This window comes from Syngnathus leptorhynchus, chromosome 6 (genome assembly GCF_054491065.1).
Source record: "Syngnathus leptorhynchus isolate UIUO chromosome 6, UIUO_Slep, whole genome shotgun sequence".
In the NCBI taxonomy this organism is placed as follows: Eukaryota; Metazoa; Chordata; class Actinopteri; order Syngnathiformes; family Syngnathidae; genus Syngnathus; species Syngnathus leptorhynchus.
In genome coordinates this window covers 2638814-2664027 of record NC_141200.1, presented here as the reverse complement: position 1 = coordinate 2664027, position 25214 = coordinate 2638814, and the positions used below count along the sequence as shown (strand labels likewise).

The 25214-nt window shown below is 45.5% G+C and overlaps 1 protein-coding gene across 3 annotated transcripts in view; it reads left to right on the top strand.

The window, feature by feature from the left end:
• Positions 1-22645, top strand: part of met (MET proto-oncogene, receptor tyrosine kinase) — a 29707-nt gene extending 7062 nt beyond the window's left edge. For all 3 annotated transcript variants that reach the window (XM_085914181.1, XM_085914182.1, XM_085914180.1), the window contains 19 exons: positions 7365-7568; positions 9961-10086; positions 10177-10353; positions 11102-11259; positions 11655-11772; positions 11859-11995; positions 12156-12320; positions 12582-12681; positions 14648-14857; positions 16642-16791; positions 18122-18275; positions 18408-18542; positions 18611-18865; positions 19298-19378; positions 19946-20127; positions 20196-20305; positions 20373-20538; positions 20632-20768; positions 21564-22645. In XM_085914181.1, coding sequence (XP_085770307.1) covers positions 7365-7568; positions 9961-10086; positions 10177-10353; positions 11102-11259; positions 11655-11772; positions 11859-11995; positions 12156-12320; positions 12582-12681; positions 14648-14857; positions 16642-16791; positions 18122-18275; positions 18408-18542; positions 18611-18865; positions 19298-19378; positions 19946-20127; positions 20196-20305; positions 20373-20538; positions 20632-20768; positions 21564-21843 — 3045 coding nt within the window. In that variant the 3' untranslated portion in view covers positions 21844-22645. The remainder of the gene's footprint in view (positions 1-7364; positions 7569-9960; positions 10087-10176; positions 10354-11101; positions 11260-11654; positions 11773-11858; positions 11996-12155; positions 12321-12581; positions 12682-14647; positions 14858-16641; positions 16792-18121; positions 18276-18407; positions 18543-18610; positions 18866-19297; positions 19379-19945; positions 20128-20195; positions 20306-20372; positions 20539-20631; positions 20769-21563) is intronic.
• The last annotated feature ends 2569 nt before the right edge of the window (positions 22646-25214 follow it).

The following is a 25214-nucleotide window of genomic DNA, read 5'->3' as shown; positions in this document are numbered from 1 at the left end:
GAAATGTTGTGATTCAAAATGGATGCAAATGAGGTCCATAGTCATCTGCTGTTTTGTTTTTTTTAACACTTATTTACGTGCCGCCGAATTGTAGCTCAAGAGGACTCCCTATTTTTTTTTAGAGCCGTTTTTATCTTCCGGGATCTCATCCTTGATCGCACGAGTGGAATTTAGGAATTTTTCCGCTTAAGATGCGTGTGGATGGATGAAAGCGCCAGTTCAAAGTGCAACGCCGTTCGCTCTACCGACCATATTTGGTGCACTTATCTGGTGCCTTTTTTTTTTTTTTTTTTCCGCTTCTTTGCTCACATAAAGCGTCCATTTTAGGACAAATTATCACAGACCGCAGTCAAAGCTCACCGCTCCTTTCGGGATCGATCATGTGACCCGGAGGACTCCCTGTCATGAGGGTCCGGGGGGGTTTCCAATACCATTGACAAAGCTGTTTATTTACAGTAGACATTTACGGCACAACCCTTCAGCCGCCCGACCCCCAAATCCATCAAACACTCGATCAATAATCACGTGTAGACTTTACGTTAGCTTGTTAGCTGTCCGGCTCTTTGCTAAACTGCACTCTTGGGTATTATTCTAATCAGTCGCGTGGCCTCCAACGAGGACTCTTTTGACGGTTTGCCCCCAGAGGCCATCCTCGGTAACAGCCTCTCATCTCGTAAACACATTACAAGGATATCAACGGTTGGATTTTACGTCCAAGTTCCTCTTAAGCAAACTGAACACCTGCCGCTCTGCTAGCTCACCTTAACGACGTCCCGCTAACTTTTATTTATTTATTGAGCTTTTATTGTGTTTTGACTGTGAGGCCTGTTTGACTTTTTGTCAAGTTTTGTGCCTCGGCTGCGAACAACAACACTGATGCTCCTGGAGATGACAGAAATGCGGAGGGAGGGAAAGATGGGTGGATGCAAAGAGGGATAGATAGACTGCAACTGTTTTTGAAGGACTCAATTTGCTTCATTTCATTATTCTTTTGGCCCAAGTATCTGTACCAGAGTTTTACGTAAGGTGGCACAAGTACACACAATTTGTGTTTATGAGCCTTCAGGTGAGCAGCTGGCAGGTAAGCCGCTTGACTCAGATATGATAAGCAGACTCATAAATTCATCACGTTTGTCTGCAGTTGAAATACTCTAGCGTGCACAAGCTTATTTTGGTCTTTTTTTTTTTTTTTTTTTTCTTGTTGCTTTTCTTGCTGGACGAAGTGGAAAAAAACGTCCCAGTAGAAATCTGGCGAGCATTGAAAGCGCAGCGGGAAAGAGCATCTTTGAAGTTTTTTAAGTGGCGGTTGTCAACGCCAGCGAAGCTCCTAATTCGAGGGCATGAGGGATGCTTTTAATGATGACTCACACATTGCTGGATGGTGGGGCAACAGCCGCATAAAGGCAAAAAAGGTCAAATCAATGAAAACAGCAGACGGAAAAGAAACTAATAAAATAGTACAAATTCAAAATAGACTCAATTTCTTTTAGGGTGGGGGGGTATTTAAACAGTTTACTACTCGTGCAATTGTAGTGTCAAAAGTGAAGCCTCCAAATGTGTATTCATATTTCTTATGTGCTTTTCATTGAATTAGGAACCACGGCAGTCCAATACATCACAATCGTGCTTGCGTCTTTTTTTTCATAATGAGAAATGATGGTCGCCCGGCGCGCAATCAATGTGTTGTCTATTTGGTCGTGAAAAGCGGGGGCGGCCAAATTAAAATGGCCGTCGCTCAAAAAGTGCCGCCGCTAGCTTGCGTGGCGCCGTGTGATCAATCAGTCGGTAGATTGAATTTAAAAGCAATCAGCATTTGCTGCTTTTTCTTCCGATCCATGCTAATCGGATAGGCGCTTTGACCTCACATGTGGACGTGGATCCTTTTTTTTTAATTTTTTTTTTTGGGCAAGACTTTTGGGAGCATTGTCGTTCTGTGCCACACGGGACAAGAGAATGTTTTTTTAAAGGCACATCTATGGATAATTGGGAATTTTATTTCTTTATTATTTTATTTTATTGACGTCTGAGTTCCCACCACATTCGGACACAAAAGCTTGCACCTGTTGGTCCTCAAAGAGTCACGAGTGAATCTCGAAACAATAAAAATTAGTCTAATATGTATGTCTACGCAATAGAGTTCTGAGTTTTGAGCCTGGAAAGCAGGTGTGCTCCTTGCTGAGACGCTATCTCATTCATGAGCTAAGCTAAGTGTGCTATAGTCATCGCATAGACACCTGGAAAACCTACGTGGGGGGTGCGTCCACCCCGAAGCGCGCACCACTTATTGCGTGTACCAGTCGTGGAAATTTGATGAGGCGTTTTAGTTGCTTTTGCTGACTAACCAAGACGACTTAGTTTGCTGGAGTGTGATGGTACCACCAAATTTTGGAATTTGAGTCTCTCAACTGTAAATATTCTCGAATTTCTTCAAAGCAGCGGTGCAGACAAGCTCAATGTTTAATTTGCAGGTTGAGTTGACGTAAGCTCCTTTCTGTAGGGCAAAAGTGGGGGGTGCTCTGTTGCTAAGGCGTTTCGGTTTTGGATCCAAGCATGCCCCGACGTGCCGTGCCAGCGTTGACGACAGGGCAGCGGTGCGGGCGGTTCCTCGGCAGGCACTAAAGAATGAATGTTCTTATCCCGTCTTGCCCTGTCCTGTCCCTGTTTTTGTTCCACTCATCCCATCTTGCATCCATCATGGGTCACGCTACATGAGCATGCTGGAAAATAACGGCTCCTGTGAATGTGACATTACGCAATAAAATGGTGTGAAGTCTTAGTTTGATCCAAGACGAGAAAAGTGATGCTCTGGCATTGTCGGGAATTCAAAGCACTTGTCAGTATCCATTTTTGACGTCTTCCGCTATAATTCTTATAGCCACTAGAGGGCAGAGTTTTTGTAATTTGATGCTTTTGACGAATATGGAAACTAAAAGATAATGGGTACCTTCTAAAAATATTTTTAACCCAGTATTGGTCCAGTAGGAACTGACACAACTTGATTTGGGTCAGATCAATACACTACAAAACAACACAACTGTTTTGGTTGTTTTTTTGGTTTGCCGTTTGAGCCACCATTTTGGGTTAAACGATTAACCCATAAAGTTGCGTCACTACCTTATTGATCCATAATAGTTTTTTCTTTTTATTACGGCTCTTTTTATAGTGTAGATAAACAATGAGCGTCCAATCCAATTTCTCCGATCTCGCAGCTTCTCCGATCCATTGTTAGCTGTTGACGTCATTGTTCAAAAGATACATTTCGACACTTCCGCTACACTTTTCTCCAATTTTCTCGTGTCCGCAGGCATTTCCCGGCTTTTTTTCCACATGAGCTGACAACGCGGCTCCGTTTGGTTAATGATCAAACCCGGGTGTTCGCTTTCTTTCGTGTTGTCCAAGAACAAACGGGCAAATGTGTTATCTTTGTTCCCCTTGATAACATGCTTAGCGGTCAAGTTGCAAGCTGTCGGCCTCGCTGGGAAATGAACAGACGCTTCATGTTTTGGGGTTCAAATTTAGGTTTTGAGGTACCAATTAGGATGAATAATTAAAAGGTTAACTGTTTGTGGTTCAACATGAAATAATAAAGTACGGTACTAATAAAGATGTAACCATCGCCAAAACTCCAACACGAAATCAATCTTTTGCTCTTTTCCCCCGTCACGTCGTCCTCTCGCTGACACGGGATGGCTGTCCTTCCCTGCCCTTTGAAAAACGTTCTAATCACAGAGTCCAGCTCGGCGTGCAGGCTTTTGGCCGCCGAGCTTCTACTCCAACTACCAATTGAAAGCTTTGCATGGCTGTATGCACGCACGCACGCACGCACACATACGTGGGAAAACGACATGGGAAAATGATGGAAATGTTGCCTTGAAGATGAAGCCGCAATTAAAACAACACGTTTTTTTCTTCTGTGTCTTTTAATCTTCTTCATGGACTTTGCACTGTTTTGCTATGAAATTTTTGATTTGGTCAACCGCAAGTTTGAAATAATCGAATAATCGGCAAACTCTCAAATACTATGGGTCTGACCGCTATCTGATCCAATACGCTCGGGATGTCTCAGGGTCCCAGGTCACATGGGTGCATGTTTTGACAGTCCGGCAAACATCTGCTGCAGACATCTCATTCCAACGTAATCCCAGCACAATGCCAGCACCCCTGTGTGTGTGTGTGTTGTGTGTAATTTAAAACTATTTACATGTTTAGTTTTTCTGTTATGTATTGGATAATTTAGCACCAGAATTTAGCGCACAAAAGAAAAAGCAGTTTTATGTTTTGCATTTTGTTGAGCCCGCCTCTTCATTTGCATAAACATGAGTTCCAGGCAACCTCATGCAAATATACACGTCTGGGAGGAAAACAAACAAAAAACAAAAACTCATTCAGCGGTTCTGGGCTTCGTTTCCATAAGCACGATCCAAGCTTAAATTTTTTGTACAAAAAAATAAGAAATATAGCTATAGTTGAAGATACATTTTCATGAATGGAGAAAAATTAAAAACAAAAATGTTGTTTGAAAAATTAAAACTAACTCAAACTATGTTATATTAAATAAAAAAAATTTAAAAAACAAGATTCATTTTGAACGTGCGAAAATCCGATAAAAAGAACACGACCCAACACATTCCGCTCGCTTTGTATAACACGGTTCTGGAACTGATCTCCACATGTTCTGACTATACATGCCGGTTCTATCTTCTGGATCTCACTTGTGGTTCTGAGATCTGGCTCTTCATTCTGCATCCGGCAGTTGGTTCTTTGCTATAGTTCTGACTTGTCATGAAAAAATTCCTTCGTTTGGACCCGGGATAGTTTTTCGAGATGTTTCTAATGGCAATCACATGTTTCTCTGATTAATGAATGAACGAGTGAATAAATGAAGGATTGCACTTGGCTGAGGAGCGTTTGATGGATCTGCCCTCAGAAAGATTCCGGCGCTCCCAAGCAGAACCATTTTTTTTTGTCAGTGACCTGCTGACATTGTTCATTTGCTTCCGTGCTGTCGGAAAATATGCGAATGGAAAAGTTCCGGAATACCCAAGAGTCCCTGCAGCAGCTACAATATTCTTCACCTACCACTTCATTAGGTACACTTACACATGCATCGTGAATAAAAAATGATGGCGCACCCTATTTGTGTTCGACATGTTAGCGATCCATTTCCTGGCGTGAGATGACGTGACTGTAGCATCTTTCGTTTCGGCGCAGGGCGTACACATCCATCACATTCCGCTAACAAAAGTGATATTTTATTTAAAAAAAAAAAAAAAATTGGCGAAGAGCTAGCTCACTAACGTACAATCTAACAGATAGAATAGCTAAACAAATAACTGACTAATTAATGGGGCAAAAGTGCTTGTGTTCTCTGAATTCTGCCTAGCAACAAGCGGTTGCCATGTAATTAAGCTTGTTCGCACCAAATCCTTCAAATGAGCAACATTTGGTCGTTGCTGTCTTCAGGAGGCCACATTGCCATAGTTGGGTCGCCGAGGATTGCACGGGCGCCATCGGGCAAGGCGCAGTCGCCTCATTGTCAGCTTTTCTCCACTGACCCTTGCGCGGTGACAATGGCGGCACACGTGCCGCAACAAATGTGCATGTACAACTCCGAGAGTCGAGTTGCAGATGGACGTGTGTTGAGGGAGTGCAGGTGGACACGTGCAGTCGTTTCACTTTCACACACACACCCTCAAGCTAACAACCGCTCCAGTTCACTGGTCCCCAGTTCAAAGGTCACTCATACCGGTGGTTCCATTGGCACCAACTTTATTTTTGTCCAAGACCCTCAGCATACCTATTATACTTTACGCATTTTAGCATTTGATTCATTCTCATTCTTAGGACTTTTGTTTAGCTAGCTATCTTTCTTTATATCTATGCTAATCTGCATCGATATTTTTAGCTCTTCTGCTACACCCGTTGCTATCTTTCACAGATAGTTTCTCAAATTTTAGCATTCTCATTAGTGGCCCTCTATGGGGCAAGATAGAAATTCCTTTTGGTTCTATTTTGGGATTTTTGCTACTCAAGTAGCCAGCTTTTTTGTACTATGTTAGCATACCATTAGCATATTCTTAATTGAAGATATCAAGTGCTAAATCTGCCTTAGCACTTAGCATACTCAGGTTGCTATCTTGCTCTATATTAGAATAACACCTGTTAGCCTGTTAGCACTTTATCATTAGGAATAGGACCCGACTACAGGTCAAGATTTACATTAAGGATGAAAAGCTGCTAGAGCAGTGAAATGGCCACTCACGGCCATCTTGTGTGAGAAAATCAATCGTATTGTTGTCCACTCTAGACATTAAAGGTTTCCACTGAGTCTTTTTTTTTTTAACAACTCGCCAGTCCTTGTGATATAATATCAGACTAAGAGCTATCTACTTTCATACATTGGGGGAGGTTGTGTGAGGCCTCCCGAGCTTCGCTAAGCCCCGCTTAGCTCGTCTTTCATCAAGCTGCGCTCGTAACGGAGTGCCGGACTGTGATGCATCATGGGAAATGGCCGCAACGCTCCCCCGGCGAGTGCCACTTGTCTGAGAGCGTGGCTTTGGCCCGTTAGCCTCTTGTTGTGTCTGCGCCCGCTGGAGCGTCCAACGAACGCAGTGAACAGAACCAAAGTTTGATGTAGAAAGACCCCCCCCCCCCCCCCCCCCCCCGCCCCCTTTTCTGATCTCTTTGTGTTTAGTCATGGCCTTCAGCGGTGGGCCTCGGCTTTCATTAATCATTAATGACCCACAAGGGGAGCTCTTAAGGTCCTTGACCTGACCGCTTGACCGCACCAAAGCTTTGCTTGTTTTCTCAGCTTCACTGCATCATGACCTCGGCACCGACGCATGGTTTGGGGGGGGTAACAGGTACGAGAAGAACCCTTGATCTACGCCGGGCGGGCAAGCCTTCAGCAAAATGCAAATGACTTCTTGGTCCTTTTATGTTGAATTTTTATGAAGCATTCACAAATGTAAATCTGGTCTTCACACGGTGTGTTCAACTGCACCTGTGCATCTCATATTTCTCTCAGGTTTGTCATGTGACTTGATTGATGGCGCCGGTCCAAAGTTTCCGTCACCGTGTTCGCATCACCGCGGGGCGCCCATGTCAGACATTGAACACCCCACACTTAACCGGTCGCTATTGTTCCGACTACAACGGTAACATGATTGGGTTTCGTTTTTTTAACACCAGCAGCCATTCGGGTGTAAGATGATATGCCGGGCTTTAATGTCAAAGAGCAACGTGTGAGCCTGGAAAAAAAAAACATAACAGTGCTTCGCTTTCTTTTTGAGTGATTAAAAAATTGTTTGGAAAGAATTTTGCAAATCTTCGATTTTTGTCTGATGCTCGTCGTCTCCACGCAGACCTCGTCCGACGAGTGCGACCCGCACGAGGGCATCCACGAGGGCAAGGAGGGCAAATACCGCCTGCAGGTGACCCAGTTTGTCCAGCGTCTGGAGTACTGGCACAAGGAGCTCACGGGAACCCTGGTGACCTCCATCAAGGTGCTGCCGGTCCACGGACGCGCCGTCGCCTTCCTGGGCACCGCCGACGGACGCCTCATTCAGGTACTGGGGTGCTAAAACGATCCGATTGGAATCACTGTTAGGAAATGAGGCCCATTGTGTGTTTGGACCGCAAGAACCGCCGTCCAAATTTGAGTTCTTGGGTTAATGTATCTGGACGGAAGGGAGACACCTGTTCTCATCTCGTTATGGCGTGAGTTTATGAGGGCCGGAGAAGACATTGCTGGGGGTTAGTATTTCCAAGAAGTTCTACGGTCAAGTGCTCAGCATATTTGATTGAAAGCTTTTCATTCCAGGGGCTTGACTTTCCAAGTTGGAAAGTGTTTCATTGGAAAAAAAAAAAGAAAAGTTTTTAGGGATGACAAGGCTCAGCTTGACATCTGCTCAGTGAGGCTGGCGTATTGCGCCACTCACGCCATGTTTGGCGTGTAGCGTGCAGAAAGAGAGCAGCTGTTTGTTGCCGTTCGCACCTGCTGCCTTTCTTTCAGCGTTTTAACGTATTTAAGTCAGGAAGGACAAGTCACCGTTGTTAAAGTTTGAGTCGAGTCGTGCACGGTAAATTGTAAACTTTTGCTGCTATGCCGTGGCCGCATGCAATGTTCAGTGGTGCCCATCTGTCTGGACGTGCTTCAGTTGCTAGCAATAGGATAAACATTTCTTGGAGAAGTTTGTCTTTGAAAGACTGCTGGAAGTAGCTAAAATGGAGGGCTTTTTAAGCGTGACTTCTTCGATTTTTTTTCTGGGTCTATTCAGCATAGATAAGCCTGCAAAAGTCACAACACAAAATCATGTGGAATAAGTAAAACTTGTTTTTAAGGGAAGGAAGTTTTCAAATGTTCTCATTAAAGAGTCCCTACAAATTAGCCTCAACCAAAATGGTTGTCTTTTCAGTCATTGCTTTTACAGACATTTTTTTTGTGGGTCAGCTCACAATTGATGACCAATTTAGTGCAATTAGCCTCTGAGGCAGAAATTCCAAAATATTCAAGAAGGAAAAAAAAAAGTTGCATAATTAGTCAAGTTCTAACCAAAATGTCAGACTTCCTCTGTCTTTTCAGGCTTGACTTCTTAAGACTCTTTTTGTGGACCTACTTATTATAGACACAAATTTCACGTTGCCTTGTGGAACTGGCTTAGGAGCCTGACTTTTCCCACACTGTCACCGCCAAACCTTGCCGACATGCCCCTCCCACACTCAATGACCAAAACAAAAAGCTCCCGCAAACCCGCGTCAAATATTTGTCAAGTACACGTTCTTCTAATTCCAAATCAAAATCTGCAGAAGTAATCCTTCCAAATATCCAAAATGAGCTCATATAGCCGCTTCGAATCCAAATGACCTCTGATTGATTATTTTATCTTTTGCATCTTTGTTTGTCCCAATACTTTTGCCCCTGCGTGGCATAGATGGACATTTCATTTGAAAGGACAGCTGCTGGAGAAAAAACACACAGCAACAGCTGCACGGGACCCTCGCTGAGTTGAGAATGTCGTGCGAGGGAACGTGTCGGTGAAGACGGCCGCTCGGCCATTAACGTGCCGATCAGCGTGAACCCCCCCCCCCCTCTTTGCACCCCACCGCCTTCTCTCATTGGCTATGCCATCCCGCCATTTTCCATGCAGCTGTCGCCTCTTCCCAGCTCGCTTGTGCTTTGCCAACACGTCAGCTCATTCACCTTCTCAGGTCATCTGATGTATACAGGTCAGCAAATAGTATCGTAATTCAGTCGTAGTTTGGGATTTAAATCGTAAAAAAAAAAAATAATCCTCCATTTTCTTAAAAGCAATCTTGATCAATTAAAAAAAAAAAATGTAGCTAGTGAGTGAATTTTAGGGGTCAAGTTTGGGACCTTCACAATGTTGGTGATTTGTGTGATGGGGAGGGGGGGGGGGAGGTTTTCTGTCTGGATGTGATTGTCTACATACTTCCTCATTCTCACACACATTGTCAAAAGTGCAACCTCCCCAGCGGTTCAACGTTAGCTTTTGCAACAGTGAGAATAATGGCCGCCTGGAGGAGTTAATGGTGGTGTGAATTACAGCTTATTGTATTAGGCGGGGGGGGGGGCTCGCGGAGGGGGGTGCTGATGTTTGCCGAACAAACACTGCGACCGCTGTGTTATTCCCACAGTGGACTCAGAGCGAAGCCGAAGGGAGAAATGTTTCCTGAGCGCGGTGGCGGGGAGTCGGCGCGAGCAGGAAACTGAAATCCAGCAAAAGCTGACAGCTTTGAACAATGAACGACACTCTCGCCATCTTTTTGTCGTTTTGCGCAGGTGGTCGAGAGGTCGCCGGTTCCCAAACATAAGATCTTTGTCCACAAAAGGCATATTTCTTTTCAATGTGTTTGTCACACACACAGCACACACGAAAGTCGAGAAGAGCCTCTCACGTGGTTCCGATCGGTCACGCGTAACTTTGCCGTCTCTTCCAGGTACGCTTCTCCCGCTTGGCCTCGCCGCACGTCAACCTGCGCTTGGATTCGCAACCCGTCACGTCCTCGACGGCGTTGCTCGACGGCCGGGGAGGCGGAGCTCTGCTCGTGGCCACCGGGAACAAGGTGATGTCGTTGAGGTTCTAAAATGAATCGGATACGTTCCGATCACGAGGCACAATTTTTCAATGTCTTTTTTTTTTTTTTTTCGGACAGATCACCAAAGTGCCTCTGATTGGCCCGGGCTGCGGTCAGCTGACCTCCTGCACTTCCTGTCTGCTGTCCTCGCGGGTGACCGAGTGCGGTTGGTGCGACGGCCGCTGCACTCGAGCCCACCAGTGCCACGCCCCTTCCGCCTGGACGCAGGACTACTGCGCTCCCGTGGTTACCAAGGTAACCGCCACAGGAAGTAGCCTGCACCTGGGAGTAACAATGACTTCAGAATTTTTTTTTTTACCTGTGCTTAGAAGCAACACAAGGGAGAAATAACGCACCAAGGTAACCATGGCAGCCACCCCAAAAAAAAAAAAAAAAAAAAAAAACCCCGGGCTGTCTGTTTGATGTGTGTCGAGTGCTGTGAAAGCGGCGTGATGCCGTCACAAAGTCTGTTCCCGACCGTCTCAGATGACCGGCGTGCGGAATGCCGCTTGTGGAAGTGTTTGGACAGTATTCCATCAAGTAGTATTCCGTGGCCCGCTTCCAGCTCAGACGGAGCTTCCCCGCCGACGCCGTTGTTGTTCTTGCGTCGTCCGAAGATGGATACGCCGCTGCTTTCTTTACAGCCGTGAAGAAAAAAAAAACTTGGGAAAACACTTTTCATCTTCTTTTCTGGGACGGAATGTGCATCTAACATTCAACACATTAGCAACACCTGCACAAGCCAATCTCATCCAACTCAAACATTTCAGATTGATGTTGACGCACATTCCTTTTTGGAGACTTTGAAGATGCTATCCACAAATTAATAATGACTGTATTTGGACAAAAACTGCTGGATCCAAATCTTGACCCCCAACGTGCCGGCTCAAACCATAACTCATTCACTGCCAACCCAGTTAATATCTTTGACGTCTCTAACCGTCACTGGTATTGAATGAATGAAAAAGATTCCATTGTGAATGATGGGAATATGTTTCCTCAGGTGTCTCCGTCATCCGGGCCTCTCCGTGGCTCCACCGTGGTGACCATCTGCGGTCAAAACTTTGGTTTCGACAAAACGGAGAGCTTCAAGGCGTCGCTCGTGAGCGTGGAGCTGGCCGGCCACCCCTGCAAACTTCCCAGACAGGACAATCTCAACAGGTCTGTGTGTGTGTATGTGTGTGTGTTTGTGTGTGTGTGTGTGTGTGTGTGTGTGTGTGCGTGTGGATGCAACAAAGGGGTCCTATAGGATCGGCTTTAATGGAGCTTATTGTGTGTGTTAAAGAAAGAATGTTAAGAAGCCCCCCCCCCCCAGAATCCCATCCCCCCCTCGTCCCATCCCCGATTTCCACATTCAGCACATGACTCTGCTAAGTGGAAAATTGCTGGGAAAAAAAATCAGCATCCTGACTTTCCGCTCTTGTTTTCAACAAATCCACCAATTAAAAAAAGCAAAAAAACAGTTTTTCAATCTTGCATTCCTCCAGAACGTGATGATGTTGATTGGATTAGCCGCATACTAAGTCTTGTGTCTTCCTGGGGGGGTGTTTTTTTAGGTGGACTGAGATGCAGTGTTCCCCCGTCTTCGCTGGGAACTTCACCCCGTCGGGACACGCCGTTAAGGTCACCAGTGGACACAAGGTCACGCACGTGGAGGGCGCCTTCACCTTTGTGGTAAGAGGATTGACGAGCTTCCATAAAAGTCCTCTCAATCTACCGTAAAAGTCTTAAAGTCTTCAAAAGTCGATCCCTGATTCTAGGATCCGATAATCCACAAGATCTTCCCGACCTTCGGGCCCAAGTCCGGCGGCACCATGCTGACTCTCACGGGCTCTTTCCTGGACAGCGGTAACAAACAAGAGGTTACCGTGGGCAACGCAGCCTGTACGATCCAGAGGTGAGGAACCAACTTCACATACCGCAATCGGATCTGCCAAAATGGCCGCACGGTTCATTAATGAATGAATTACCGCTCGTGTCAACTATTTGCAAATTCAATTTTGGTGCGCTGACAATTTGGGATGTTCCTAACCCAAAGTGCAATTTGGCGCCCACAGTTTGTCGTCGAGCATGCTGACCTGCAAGACGCCTCCGCACACCGTCCCGTCGGCGCAGCCCGTTAAATTGACGGTGGACTCTGTGGAGCGACACGCCCCCTCGCCGTTCACCTACAACCAGGATCCGCTCATCAACAGCATCCAGCCGTCACGCTCCTTCATCAGGTGACACACTTCTAATATCATGCTTTGTTGAATTGATATTCGCGTTGCCCGGTATGTTTTCTTCATCAAAAAGTCGACATTCGCCGAGCGCAAATATAACGTGACGTTCCGACCGCCCAAAGAGGCTTCCTCTTTTAGCGTGGGAGGTGGCTAAAAGCGCTAACGCTAACAGCTTCTACCTCCCTGTGGGCATCTCACGTATCTCCGTGCAACAGATATGCTAACGCTAACCTCCACTCACCCCCCCCCCCCCCCCCCCAGTGGAGGCTGCACGTTGTCTGCTCACGGCTTCTTCCTGCAGTCGGGCCTCCAGCCAGAGATGGTCCTCACCACCGGGCAGGATGCCGTCGTCTTCCATGTGGTGAGTGACATCACTTGAAGAAACTAACAAGTCATTTGTAGCAGGAAATAACTTGCACCTAAGAGTAACTAGAAGTAAAAAGTAATAAAGTAGTGACAATTGCACCAAAGAGTAACCCAGGACCGTTCCTTGTGGTTCCTCTCCATTCATTGCAACAGTCACCTTATCTTCACCCTTTGGATGAATTACTCCCAACACGAAGCTCCCTGCTGAAGCTCCAGCAGAAGGCCGTGAAGATGAATAGCAATAGGAAAGGAAATGAAGCGTAGCCTCGCGTGTGCGGCGCATGGAATTGTCATCAGAGGTCCTCACGCCCACTTGGAAGGGAAAAAACTCCAGTGTGTTGATGTGGACGGAAAAGAGCTAAATGGAAGACGGACGGGACAGCCCAAAGACAGGAAACGTCTTCTCCGCTTGTCATTCAAGTCCGGTAGCTCGGCGAGGCCTTCAGGCGCTTCTGGATTTTGCACGCGCATAAGTCACGGCTGTGTGAGAGCGCGTCGAGCTGCTTTGAATTATATGCGATTTTTTTTTTTTTGCAAAGGCACAATATTGGCATTCAACATCATGTGTACCTCTTGCCGCATCCCTTGCATGTGAACTTGTGATGCTCCAACCAAGTATTCCCACATCAGAAGACGCGAGGCTTGAGTTACGCTCCAGTTGGCGCTCGGATGAAGGCGTTGAAGGTCTTTGAAAGGAAAAAGACCCTTTTTTTTTTTATTGGCTACGCTAACCACTCGCTAACATTCCACATTAACAAGACCTTTCAGCTTCTTCCTCTTTTGCTGTTGCGGCTTCCATAAAACACCACCATTGTCTTCTCCTGAAGGATCACACAAGCACCAGCACGCCAACCTAACGTGACGTCTCTGTTTATCTGTTGTGTAACGGAATTTACACAACGGTACGCCAAGAAATAACCTGTACCAAAAAGTTATTTGTGTGTGTAAGTGTATATTTGCCCGCAGGGTTTTTGTGCGAAGGACGTGCCGCTATGCTACGTGGGGATCTTATCTGTCACCGGGCTCCTGTTGCGAGATCATTTGAGAATTTTAGCCAACAAAAACAAACACTACAAACGTGTCATCACACATCCACACACGCACAGTCCGATGGCCGTCGTTTGACCCGGACGACTTTTCTTACATCCGATGGGAAAGCGTCAAACTGTTTTGTCTATTTGCGCTATTACCGCGTTCATTTATCGAGTTAAAAGCCTTGTTATGGAAGTTGTCGCTTCCCCCAGAGGAGTGCTGAGTGCTGCGCTTTGCCTTGGCGGAGGTCATTTTGCAAACCTCACCGAGAGGGACGTGTCAACACTTGAAGTTGTTTTATAAAAAAAAAAAAAGTAAAGAGAAGCACCTGCTGGGTGACGATATCAAGAAGGAGACGGTTGATACTTTAAAATTTTTGCCAATGTTACCTTCTCCATCTTGCCAGTCGTTTCCATTGCAATGTGGGAAGTTAAGTCTTCCTTACACCTCAGCGTGAAGATACCAAAGAAAAAACACGCAGAGTTAGGGCCAAGGGGTGAAAGGGGATCTGCCGGAATGTTCTGTCCGTCTTAACTTTCCCACATACATAAAAGAGATTTCACATTTCCTCTCCGGCACCAGCGGAGGTTCCTGCACCGTCCGATCGGATCCCGGCGAGAAAAGCCAGCGCTTTCTTTTCACAATGTGAACATTTAGCTGGAAAACTGAGCGCGATTGTGCATTGAAAATATCAACAATGGAGCAAATGGATCACCTGACAGGACAAAAGACGCCAACAACAAACTATATAACGTCTTCATCCATCTACTTGGTGCAAAATTTCCTTTTTCTGTTTGCCCGTTACGCAAAAATAGCATGTTTGAAAAAGTGTACGCAATTCGCGCCTCAAGAAAAAAATAGACATCAGTCATGGAAATAAGTGCTTGATTGTCCTTGTTAATGTATTTTTTGGTGTCTCCTGCTCGCAGAGTTGTGTCTACGGTGAGAACCGCACCTCCATCCAGTGCACCACGCCTTCCCTGGCTAAGCTAGCCCTGCCGCCGCCGGTGGTTACCAAAGTGGCGTTCATCCTGGACGGCTACGCCACCGACCAGTGGGACCTGATTTACGTGGAGGACCCCCTTTTCCAGGACCCCAAGCTCACATCCAAGGACAACAAGAGCGTCGTGGAGCTCAAGGTGAGACCATGACAGTGAAATGAAAATTTACTCCCACTGAATTGTTGACGTGAAGTCTCAAGAAGGCGTCCATTTTGTTTGGAAGCAGACATTTTTTTTGTACGCCGTTTTGTAGGGGTTCTTCCAAGACAGATTAGCTACCAAGCACTTAAAGACAACAAACAACCACCACTAAATTGTGAAATCATTCATATTTTATCTTTACCCCTGGCCGGAGCATGGTAAGAACATTCGCTGAGTCAGCATGAGGTTCCCTCAAGGTGGCCAAATGCTAAGCTAATTTGTTGTTTACTCTGTGGCTGACTTTGCGAACATTCCCACGTGCACGCCTGTTTGGGTCACGGCGGGAAGGAAACAATACAGAAACAAAAACAGGAAGTGGAGTCTGTTTCCCATCGTGTTTTTTTTTTTTGTTCAGTTTTAGTGGCTCAACCTTTATGTCTGCGAGTGCATTGTTGTTGCTGCCAAGGTCAAACCTCTTGACAATGTCAAACGAATTAACACAATGAAAACATTTTTATTTCTTTGGTCTTTTTTTTTAAAAAAAATATTATTTTACTCTGCTGACCACAGCAGATGCTTCGAGGCAGCTGCGCTCAAAGATTTCTTTTTTTTTTCCTGGCGTGACCTTGGCCCTGTGGTTAAATCCACCTCCTTCCTTTACGCCTTCATCGGAGACGACTTTTTATTTGAGGCAAATTTCACACGAACGAAACAGCATCTGATATAAGTTTGACTTATTAGCACTGCTTAGTAAAGCTGACAAGTATTGTCATCATTGACAGTAAAATTTAACTTGGACTTTTTTTGCTTGTACATTTTTGAGTCTCTACTTTTTGACCTTTACAAATCTGTGTTGCTACTTTTAGTACTTTTAGTCCCCCCCCTCCCCACAAGAAGCTGTTCTTCTACTTAAGTCAGGGGTGTGAGTACTTTTGCCACCTGATCACTTGACAAACATACTGTAAACACAGCGCTCAACACACGCCAGGCGTGGATGGCGTGAAGGAACGCTGGTATGGCGCTTCACGAGAGACTCCCCGGCATTTGTCGCTGCCACACTTTATTTAGAGGTTGGGACACTTTCTTGCCAGGTTCCGTAACAAAGTTGTCATGGTGACACTTGGCTAATTCCGACAAATATTTCATGTCATTCATTTGTCTGGTATAGTATATTTATTTGTTATGGGTATATTTAGTCATTATTTTTACTTATTGATTTTTTTCTTAAAGTTGTATATTTTTGGCTTATGGATTTTATTTTTGTATTCAATTAAATATTCAAATATTTGTCGAAATTATTTTTTATAAATATCAAATATTAATTATAGCTTACATTTATTTTCATAGCAAATCTAACTAATAATTTGGCAAAATACAGTAATATCGAACAAATGCAATATTTTGAAACATGAAATATGAAACAAACATCATATTGTTTTTAATACGCACGCTAAGTGAGTCAATATTTCTTAAGAGTGTGCGTGCATGCATGTGTGTGTGTGGGAACAGGTGCGAGCCTTCGCTCTGTGTCAAATCTGGAAATCCTGAGCTGTCACGGCAGGAATGTGATCATTCTTTTTATTGCCTTCTGCTGCACTCAAACAAGCATGCCACCATATTGTGTACGTGCGTGTGTGTGTGGAGTGTAGAAGAAAACCAAAAGCGAGTAAGAAAGTGAGAACGAGCAAAGAGTGACTGGTGTGTTGTCGCCAGACTATAATAAGCCACGCAACAAATGATCTCCGTGGCGATAATTCAGTTTTACCTATGCTCTCCGACAGGGCGACCGCATGGACCGCGAGGCCATGAAGTGTCAGGTGCTGACCGTGTCCAACCGCAGTTGCGAGACCCTCACGCTGGTGGGCAACACGCTGGAGTGCATCGTCCCCAACGAGCTGCAGGCGGCCACCGCCAAGGAGCTGCAGGTGGAGGTGAGTCACAAGGTCGAAGGTCACCCTGTGGATGTAGACAGAATTTTTGAATCACAGTAGCTGACACACTGTCAAACACACAAATATACAGAATTAAAATACTTGCTAATGAGCTGCTGTAGACCACAGCTCACATCCAGACGCTCACGCGCTGACTAATGGTAACCAGCCAACCTTATGCCCTTTAAAGGAACACATAGCGGGGGATGGGGAACACATATAATTGACCCCAATTGAAAAGCATTCTGGCTTTTATATAAAACTCTGCGTTCCAACTCGAGACGAGCCTGATCTTTATAAGCAAAGTCGCACGTTTCCACGGCGACACACGCCAGTCTCAGTCCACGCTGGACTTTTATTGTGAGAGCAGACGCCGGATGTCCAAGCCTTTCACTCGTCACGTCTCCTCCCGCTGAGGCTTTTACCACATTGAGCTATCTGTAAAAAGTAGGCAGAACGCTCAAGGAATGCCGGAGAAGAAGTCAATAAAGACGCTGACAGAGACGTGTAAATCTCCATTTACGTCGTCCTGGATCGTTTAAGTGAAATGCGACAGGAGTGGAATTAATACAATGGATTTTTTTTTGTGCATAATTGGAAGAAGGAGTTAAGAACATTCAGAGATTGATTTCAAAAATAATTGCTCAAAAAAAGTTTCCTTTTTTTTTTTTTTTTTTTAATGGGATAATGTAATATCTTAACTCCCGCTTCATTGAGCAAAAGCGTGCAGTTAGCACAAAGCTAACAAAAGCAAATTTCAAACAGGAAATGCTCCCAGCCGACACTATCAGAGGACCTTTATTTATCTTCAGGCTAATATCCTTTAGCTGTGTTCTTGCGCGCGCGCGGGCACACACAAACACATCTCAAGTCAAAGTGGTAACCTCATATCCACTAAATGTAATAAAAGCAGGGGCAATATCACTGATGTAATCTGACCTCAGATAACTGCGTGTCTGTGTGCGTTTGTGTGTGTGTATAAATAATCTGTCTATGGCTGGCTCAATAAGGCTCAAGGGGCTCAAACCTTGATAGCCTGAAGATAAAAGTGGTCCATATGAACTATTTAATAACACTCAGTTGGATTCAACATTGTTTGCAACTTTTTCTTTTTAATTGAATATATGGGAAAAAAAAGTATCTCTAGTATCATGTGTGTAAACTATTCAGTCCTGATTTTATTTAATTTCTTAGTTGCATTTGTCTTCAAATCCTGAAATGTATCAATCATTGATAGAATTGTTATTCATTATATTTCTATTGAAAATATATTATTTTATTACATTTTTATCATCACACACCCCGTGACTAATCCAAAACTCTGTTCCAGTGGCGGCAGGCCGATTCCATCCGTCACCTGGGCAAGGTGACGCTGGCGCAGGAACAGGATTACACAGGTCTGGTAGTGGGCTGTGTGTTGGTCAGCCTGCTCCTGCTAATGCTCGCCACCCTGCTCATGTGGCGCAGGAACAAGCGCATTGACGGTGAGTTTGGAGACGGTCAAGACATCCTGGTGGATTTCTCTGCACTAACGTCGTAGCGAATGTAATATGAAGACAATTTGATGAGGTCCATCAAAATCAAACAAAGTAAGAGTGAATTGTTCCCTCCTGTAGATCTTTCTGAGGTGTGGTACGACGGCCGCGGCGACATCCAGCATCTGGACAGGCTCGCTAGCGCCAGGAGCGTCAGCCCCACTAACGAAATGGTGTCTCACGAGTCTGTGGACTACCGAAGTACGCTGCTGGAAGGTACGTGGAAGCCACTTGATATCCCCCGCCGTTTATCATAAATACAGATGTTTTATTTGCCCCTTCAGACCAGGGCAACGAGCGTCCCGAGACGTGCCGAGCGGCCCCCGTCCTATTCGGGTCCAGCCGGGAACTGCTGTCGCCCCGGCTTGGAGCGCTGGCCCGCGGGCTCGGGATGGAGGGCGAGCTGGTGTCGCCGCTGCTGATGGCGCCGGTTCACATCGACTTATCCAGTCTCCATCCCGACTTGCTGAGCGAAGTCCAGCACGTGGTGATCGCCCAGGACAGACTCCTGCTGCATCTCAACCAAATCATCGGCAGAGGTGAGTCGTAAACTCCCGACGGCCGACACAAATTTGTACGCGACGGACGGCCTAACCAGCCAAGCCCTTCACAATTGCCCCCGCGAAGGAAAAAGGAGCCTCCGATTTTCACCGCGACTAATTCCTGCGGCGCTCGCAACCCGACACCCTCGGCCATCTGCGACGGCGTGATAGGGGAACGTCGCGCTCATTTCGTTCCCACCGCCGCCCCCCTGAGAACTCTCATGCCGGCAAATTGCAGCTATAATTCATTGATGGGGGGGGGGGGGGTGTTAATGAATAAAGCCTGGTGTTGAGTTACTTTTGCATGCTGAGTTTGGAGGTGTGTAAACATGAGAGCTAATTTGCTACATTGGAGTTGAGAAGATGTTCAATGTAAATTTCTAAATGATGGAATATGAGAGTGAGTATGAAATATGATCCGTCCCGCAGGTCACTTTGGATGCGTCTTCCATGGAACTCTACTGGAGCCGGACGGTCAGAATCAACACTGTGCCATCAAGTCTCTGAATCGTAAGCCCCTTCTTTTTCTTTTTTTACGCACAGGCAGCGAGGAACAGACATTCCGTTACCATCCGGGCAAAACGTTTTCCAATCATAGTATGACATCACAATCAGGTTATCAGAGACTCGTTTTTTTTTCTTCTAACCGCTAAAAGTGATGAATAAGCGTGGCCTGGTGAGGATTTTAATCTCGTAAAGATGACAGCAAAGGGACGGGATGGGATGAGGTCTTGTCCCCTGGGATCTCGACCTTTTGATCCCTCATCTCTTTGTTGCCTTTTGTTTCATATGAAGGCTTCTTCCTGTCGCTATGACAACCAGTCAAAGAACCTCAACATTATGTTGTCCCACTTTCATACAGAGACTCTGCAAAATTGCCACGTCAGCGTGGTAACGTTTATCCACCTTTCACACATAACCCAGTAACTCAACAGTGACAATTGCGTTCAACACGAGTTGGGAAGGTAGAAAATGCGCGGAGGGAGGGTTTTATTTCCCGAGCCATCATTTCACACGGACGTACTGACCCGCTTCCAGAGGTGCTTACTTCTTTGGCCGCCCCTGTCTCGCCTAAAGGCATCACAGACTTGGAGGAGGTGACCCAGTTTTTGAAGGAAGGCATCATCATGAAGGACTTCAGCCACGCCAACGTGCTGTCGCTGCTGGGCATCTGCCTGCCGCCCGAAGGCTCGCCGCTCATGGTTCTGCCCTACATGAAGCACGGAGACCTGCGCAATTTCATCCGCGACGAAGGCCACGTAAGAACAACAAGCTCGAATGTGACTCCTGGTGTGACATCACTGATTGCTCCGTTGCCGTCCCGCAGAACCCGACGGTGAAGGACCTGATGGGCTTCGGACTCCAAGTGGCCCGGGGGATGGAGTACCTGGCCAGTAAGAAGTTCGTCCATCGGGACCTGGCAGCCAGGAACTGCATGTGAGTGTCGGAACATTCAACCCGTAAACCAAAAGCGGACCAATTTCATTTGCTTTGGCGTTGCCAGGCTGGACGAGAGCTACACGGTGAAGGTGGCCGACTTCGGGCTGGCGCGCGACGTCTACGACAAAGAGTACTACAGCGTCCACAACAAGAGCGGCGTCAAGCTTCCCGTCAAGTGGATGGCGCTGGAAAGTCTGCAGACGCACAAGTTCACCACCAAGTCTGACGTGGTACCAACATTTCTTTTCAAACTTAAACACTGATAACTCGATTGAAGAAATGCCTTTCGTGTCTCTTGACTCTTTGTTTGTTTTGCTCTTCAGTGGTCGTTCGGCGTGCTGCTATGGGAGCTGATGACCCGCGGGGCACCGCCCTACTCGGACGTCAACTCCTTTGACATTACCGTCTTCCTCCTGCAGGGGCGCCGCTTGCTGCAGCCTGAATTTTGCCCCGACTTCCTGTAAGTGGCATTCCGCTCACCGCATAAATCATAAAAAGTTGTTGTTGTTGTTGTTTTTTTTTCCCCCAATGCTCAAATAAATCAAGCATGACAGGAACTGTTCAAATATTTTTTTTTTTAAATTAGTAAACTTGAAAAAAATAAACAAATAAATAAATAAATGAACGTTTAAAAAAAACATTTTTTTTTTTTAAGTCATAAATAAATTGAAGTTCATTTCAATAAGAAGCTTCATACCTTTGAAAAATGATGCAGGATGGTAGCATGTTAGTTATACTGAAGGTAATGATAAATCCGGAAGGTTCTCATCAAGACTTTTCATTTGAGGCACAACTCAACGGTTTATCAAATGCTCCTAGTAAACAGTTGAAATCGTTTCAAAGCAAAGATAGCGTGTGGTGCACATCAAGTGTTCCACTGCTGATTTATGAGCATGAGAGACAGGAAGCAGACAAGCAAAAACACGCGCGTTGAACCTAACGTGACGTGACAGCTGCCGACCAAGGCGACCCTTTTTCTTCTGCTCCTGGAAATGGGATGCCGGCTTTCTTTTTTTTCTTTGTGTTTCCTTATCTCGACTGGTTGCTTAGCGTTCAGCGCGTGCGGCGGCATTCCAGCCGCCTTCGTCAGGAAAACGCATCAATCAGGGGAAAATGTCAAAGGCGGCAGAGATTTTCAATGTGTCTTTCCTTCTCTGTCAAAGACTTTTTTTTTTTTCCCCGACACTGAGCGAAACCTGATTGAGCCCAAAAAAAAACGTTTGCCTCAATTTGAACCTTTGTCGCTTCCTTTTAGCTACACGGTGATGGTGGAGTGCTGGCACCCGAAGCCGGAGCGTCGTCCCTCTTTTTCCGACCTGGTGTCCAGCATCGCGAGTATCTTCTCCAGCTTCAGCGGCGAACACTACGTCCTGCTCAACACCACCTACGTCAACATCGAGAAGATGACCCCCTACCCGTCCCTCCTCGCCACCACCGACCCGTCCTCCTCTTCCTCGTCGTCATCCCAACCCTCCACCTCCCTGACGTCCCACCCGCTCCTCTTTTGCCACCACGAGCGAGAGTGTTGCGCTTGAGGATTACGAGGGGAAGAACTACTGTGGGTCCCAACACTGGACAGAGGACAAGCTCTTAATGTAAATAGATTGTTGATCGTCTCAAGTTGATGACTTCCCGGACGTTTTTTTTGTGGGGGAGGAAGTCAGAAACCTTGAAGGAGGTGTGTTGCTTCTTTCTCGGTAATGTGAATTCGTGAAAAAAGATGAAACCAGATAAATGTCAGTGGGTCATTTTAAAAAGACTTTTGGGACCGTTGTAGCTTTTTTTTTTTTAAAAAGTCAACCCCAGTGTTACTTAGCAACATGGAATTTGGTAGACCCACAAAAAAAGCCTCAAGAAAAACGTGCATGTGGTTTGAACGGTCACTTTCGGCTCCTTCCCGGTGATTCTTCAAAGTTCTGTTTTGAAAAAATCATTTTAGCCATTTTCCAGGAGTCCCTCAAAAACAAATTCCTTCTAGAGAGTTTGTACCGACATATACTTGACAAATGAACAATATTTTTCAGATACAACAAAAAAAAAAAGAGATGGCCGCACTGACAGATTGAATGTTTGCTCTGAAAAAAAAAAAAAAGTCTATTATATTTGTAGCGGCGACACGATGACGACGAACTCACTGCCATGTTGTATATAAAAACGCGTCGAGTCATGTTTAGCCTGACGTTAGCCACGATTCATCGTGGAAAAACGTGCATGTTGACATTGTGTATGTGTGTGTGTGTGTGTGTGTGTGTCTGTGTGTGTGAGCGAGAGAGAAGCCTGGAGGTACATGTTCATCTTCTTACGTGATGTTATAAATAAATCCACATGAGTTTCCTACGTGCATGCTTTGCTTGCTCTAATTGAACGTCTTGCACGAACACACCTGTCCTCCAGGTGAATGCGCCACACACGCGTGTAATTACACGCGGGTGAATTATGGCCGCTGTCATTCGGTTCACAGTTGCAGGGCTGACGGACACATGTAAAAATCATACAGGTGTGGCCTGCATAACGCAGACGTCAAAATGGATGCCGGCTGCATGTAAGTCTTCTTTTCCCATTAGCGGAGAATGACCTATGACCTCATGTTGACCTCTCTTGACAGGTACTGTCTAGACAGTCCCCTCCCTCCCCCCCCCATGGTCATTTTTGGCTGTTGTCTGACAAACGTTTGCCTGTACAGGTATGTAATGACACTTTGTAAAAATTCAACCCCCAAAGCCAATTTGACTTGAAATTTAATGGGCGTGTCTATTACGAGGAACCGCACAAAGATTAGTTAAGAATCCGTGCTTGAAAAGACTCGTAAAATCTGCCAATGTGGTTTGAAGTTTTAGGCTCATTTCCAAAAAAATCTACAAAGACAAACTTTGTAGCACCTTCGGGAATGTTTTTAAAAATGTAGCCCCTGGAGCTAGTTTGACTTAGCAACATGAAATTGGGTAGGTATGTTTATCATGAGTAGACAGGTTAAGAAAAAAAAAAAGTCACACCAGGAAACAAGTAATCAATCATTTGAAATTGACATGGAGGAGATGAGAAGATAAATTCTTCTTGGTTGGTTGGCACAAATCAGCTCCCTGAATTTTGAAATTTGCTATTACAAGCAAAAAGTCTACTGTACTATTTTAGAGCTCATCTCCAAGTATCCTTCAACTTGGTAGCATCCCTAGAAATCTTTAGGAAAAAAAAATCCCAGATTTAACTTGAAACTCTACCACCTCCCTTTATTTCATTGGTTAGCACTGGTAACCAAAGAAGGTGCAGCGAGCACACCAGCGCACTCAGCAAACATCCTGTTGGACATCTTTCAAAATCAATATGTTCTTCTTACAACAGTTTGCGGATGATGTTAAGAAGATAAAACCCTTTTTACGGAGACCTTTGCACACAATGAGCGATGACAAGAGAGCGGTGGTCGTCATTCGAGTGTTGTTTACATGGCGACACAAAAGCTCGACTTCTTCTTTACACCTGTGTCACATGATCCTCATGGGCACGCCTACTTCAGATGAAGCTTTGTGACACACTCCGAGGTTGGAAATTTCCCACTTTTTTTTTTTTTTCTATGAATGCAGCAAGTGTGCGTACTTAATAGACTAGCTGATTAAGTAGAGCGGATGGAATATTTCCCAGCTCCATAGAACAAAGCATGCTTGCTGAGTATCCTAATATGATAAATCAATTAGGATACAGTTACACACACACACACACACACACACACACACACACACTACACACACACATACCCTCACAAGAAGGCATGCAAGTTTGTGTGTTATCATAAGATAAAGCAACCAAAAGAATGTCAAGTAACATTCTGACCTACTGAGTCAACGTGCACCCATTCTGAGCTGTTAATGGGGCTTTGGTATGAGAGAAAGCAGGGAGGCGGATGGCACGGGGTGGTAACACACACACACACACAGACACACACACATGCACACACTGCCACACACTGCCCCCATATCGGTTTATAATTTGTGAGGCTGACACTCACGTGACTAAAGTTGAGGCTGGTTTGGGGTCGTCGTTTCTTTCTTTCCTGGCGGCTGGCAGTTGCGCAGCTCTTCTCATGAGCTCAGCTCACATTCCTCATATGGGCCCGTCTGATTTTCCACACCTGAATCATTCCACCATCACTCATCTAAAAGTGTAAAGAGGACAGGGAGCGTGGGCATAGGCAGCCAGGAATTCCACGGGAGTGCAGTCAGTCGGAGCCCTGATGAGAGCTCGTATCTTTTCCTAATTTTTCATATCTTGTCAAAAGTGAGGCACACTGACAGACACGGTCAAGCTGGAACAACGCTTACTATTGTTTGATTATTATTATTTTTTTTTAAATACAGTTTCATTGTATTCCTGACATTTTTGTATCCAACTGTGGCCTGATTTTCAAGGAAATGCTGGAAGTAGCTGGCAGCCAAAGGTCATATCAAGTTTTTTGCCTTTTGTCTGCACTTTATTATCTGAGTTTCCTGACCGCTAATGAGCGACCCTGACGAGATCCGCAGCGCTTTTTCCGTCTGCTTGCTTCTTGGAAAACTGACTAAGTAAAGGCCAAAAAGATGGTGAGCTCAGTCGAAATAAAAGACACCATCTTGCTTATGCATCAATATGTCACCTCTTACTCAACTTTTAATAAACTCACTTTCTGCTAAACTAATGAAGCAGGCGCGTCCTCACCTTTTTATGCTGCCAAGGACATTTTGGGAGACAGAAAAAAAAAAATGTTACTTTGTAGACTTTCATCTTTATACTTCATTATGCTGCTGCTTTGATATTCCCTCGAGGTGATGATTGTCCAGGCGGGAAGAGTGTCATGACTCAGCAGAGGCTGACGCTGAGTCACAGAGGTTCCCTTTCACAAATCCTCAATGCTGCTTTGAGTCCTTATGCCGCACAC